Below are 1,800 nucleotides of genomic sequence, written 5' to 3'. Positions count from 1 at the left end.
CCAGGGGCACTGCTGACCTCATGAGCTGTGGACGACCCCACGCTGCGCCCTCTCAGGCCCCGGGTCTCAAGATGCCGAGCCTCAGGGCCCGGGGACACCTGCCCTCATTGCCCCTCCTGCAGCGAGTGGGCACCTGGCCTTGCCCCCCACCTACGGCCAGCCCTGTGACCGCTCGGCCTTCTGGAGCTCCGCCGACGCTGCTGCCCCTCCTATGGGCTGCCCATGATCAAGCCCTTTTTTTCTTTTATAGACTTAAAAGTAACCCCTCCGCGGTGGCCTGCCCTCTCCAGCCTGACCTCTCAACCCTCAAAGTCTCAGGGGTTTTCCTGCTCAGCTGCCGTTCACCTCATTTCAGGCCTTTCCTGTTCTGCGGGGTCACAGCCAAGCCCCTCTTCCAGGTCCGGGAGCACCACTCCTTGCCTTACCGCCTCCCGCTCACACCTGCGTCTTCACTTGCACCCCGTTTTGTAGCTGGTCTGTTGCCACCTTCTCTGACGAGTGAATTTGTTTCACTTGCCTTCAAGCCCAAGCCAGGTGTCCCTGTCCTTCAAGGTGCCCCAGTCTGTCCGTTAGAATGAATCTCTCCTGATGACACAATTTTAATTTTCATCACAGCCTGTCTTTAAAAAAAATTTATTTCCACTGGAGGATAATTGCTTTACAATATCATGTTGGTTTCTGCCATACATCAACATGAATCGGCCACAGGTATGCGCGTGTCCCCCGCCCCGTCTCAACCTGTCGTGAACGCAGCGTGCAGTATGCACCACAGAGGAGTGCATGTGAGTAGGTACGCTTGTGCACGTCTGTGTGAATGCAAGTTTAGGAGCACACATGTGTGTGCCTCTCCACTGCCCGCGTGGGAGTGTCTTGGAGTTAGGAACCGAGTCCCCAGCATCTTTGAGTCACTGAAAGCCAATGCCGTTTGCTGACTGCAGCAGGAACTGTGTTCTCCCACCAAGATATGGGCAACCCGTAAGCCCTGCCAGCTGTGAATGCAGCCTCTGCCGATATGATCAGGGTGGGCCCTGGGCAGGGACTGGTGTCCTGATAGAAGGGGGACTTTGGACGTGGGTGCAGAGAGGCCAGCACGGCTCCCCGGCTTCCGAAGGCAGATGAGGAGTCACGCAGCCGCAGGCCCAGAGCTGCCGCAACCACCGGCGGCAGCAGGAGGACGCAGGAGGGATCCTGCCCCAGGGTCTCTGGGGGAGCGTGGTCCTCTGAGGGACCCCAGCCCCTGGAACTGTGAGAAAATAAACACCTGAGCTCTGCAGCCACCGAGCCGGTGACACTTGTTACTGCAGCGCTGGCCCTGTACATGCATAGCGAGCGCCCGGGACACAGGAGGGTCTGTCCTCAGCGGACTGTAGGGCCCTAACACGCACAAAGCGCACTGTCTTGCGTCTCTGGAGGGTCTGCACACCAGCCTTCCCGCTCTTTCGGTTTTGTGTCCATTGCGCCAGTGTTGGAGTTTGAACTTTTAGAGACGCTCCCTACTGCTGGCTTCACGGAGTGTCCCTGGAAGGGCTGGGCTTCCAACGACAAGGGTTACTTTTCTTTCTCAGTTGACAAACCAAGGGAAGGACATTTTCTGGGTCCCTGGGGACAGCAGGCGCCCCAGAAGAGGTGGCCCCGAGTCCCAGCATGCAGGGGCCAGGTTGTTGCCACCCCCTCTTCCTTGCTCCCAAGCAGCAGGCTTGCCCTTCACTGGGGATCTCAGAGCTGGGAGGCACTGTAGAGACCACCAGCTCCGGATCAGCGCCCCAAGGGGACCAGGCTGGCCAGCGAGACCCAGCAGGC

The 1,800-nt window shown here is 58.9% G+C and overlaps 1 protein-coding gene across 1 annotated transcript in view; it reads left to right on the top strand.

The window, feature by feature from the left end:
• TNNI1 (troponin I type 1 (skeletal, slow)) overlaps nt 1–226 on the top strand; it is a 14,823-nt gene extending 14,597 nt beyond the window's left edge. Inside the window, exon 4 of the mRNA XM_010831108.1 lies at nt 57–226. Within this exon, the coding sequence (XP_010829410.1) occupies nt 57–226 (170 nt within the window). The remainder of the gene's footprint in view (nt 1–56) is intronic.
• The last annotated feature ends 1,574 nt before the right edge of the window (nt 227–1,800 follow it).

The sequence above is a fragment of the Bison bison genome, unplaced genomic scaffold (genome assembly GCF_000754665.1).
Source record: "Bison bison bison isolate TAMUID 2011002044 unplaced genomic scaffold, Bison_UMD1.0 scf7180017864524, whole genome shotgun sequence".
In the NCBI taxonomy this organism is placed as follows: Eukaryota; Metazoa; Chordata; class Mammalia; order Artiodactyla; family Bovidae; genus Bison; species Bison bison.
Note: the sequence above shows the minus strand (reverse complement) of the source record. Positions and strands in the feature narration are given on the sequence as shown.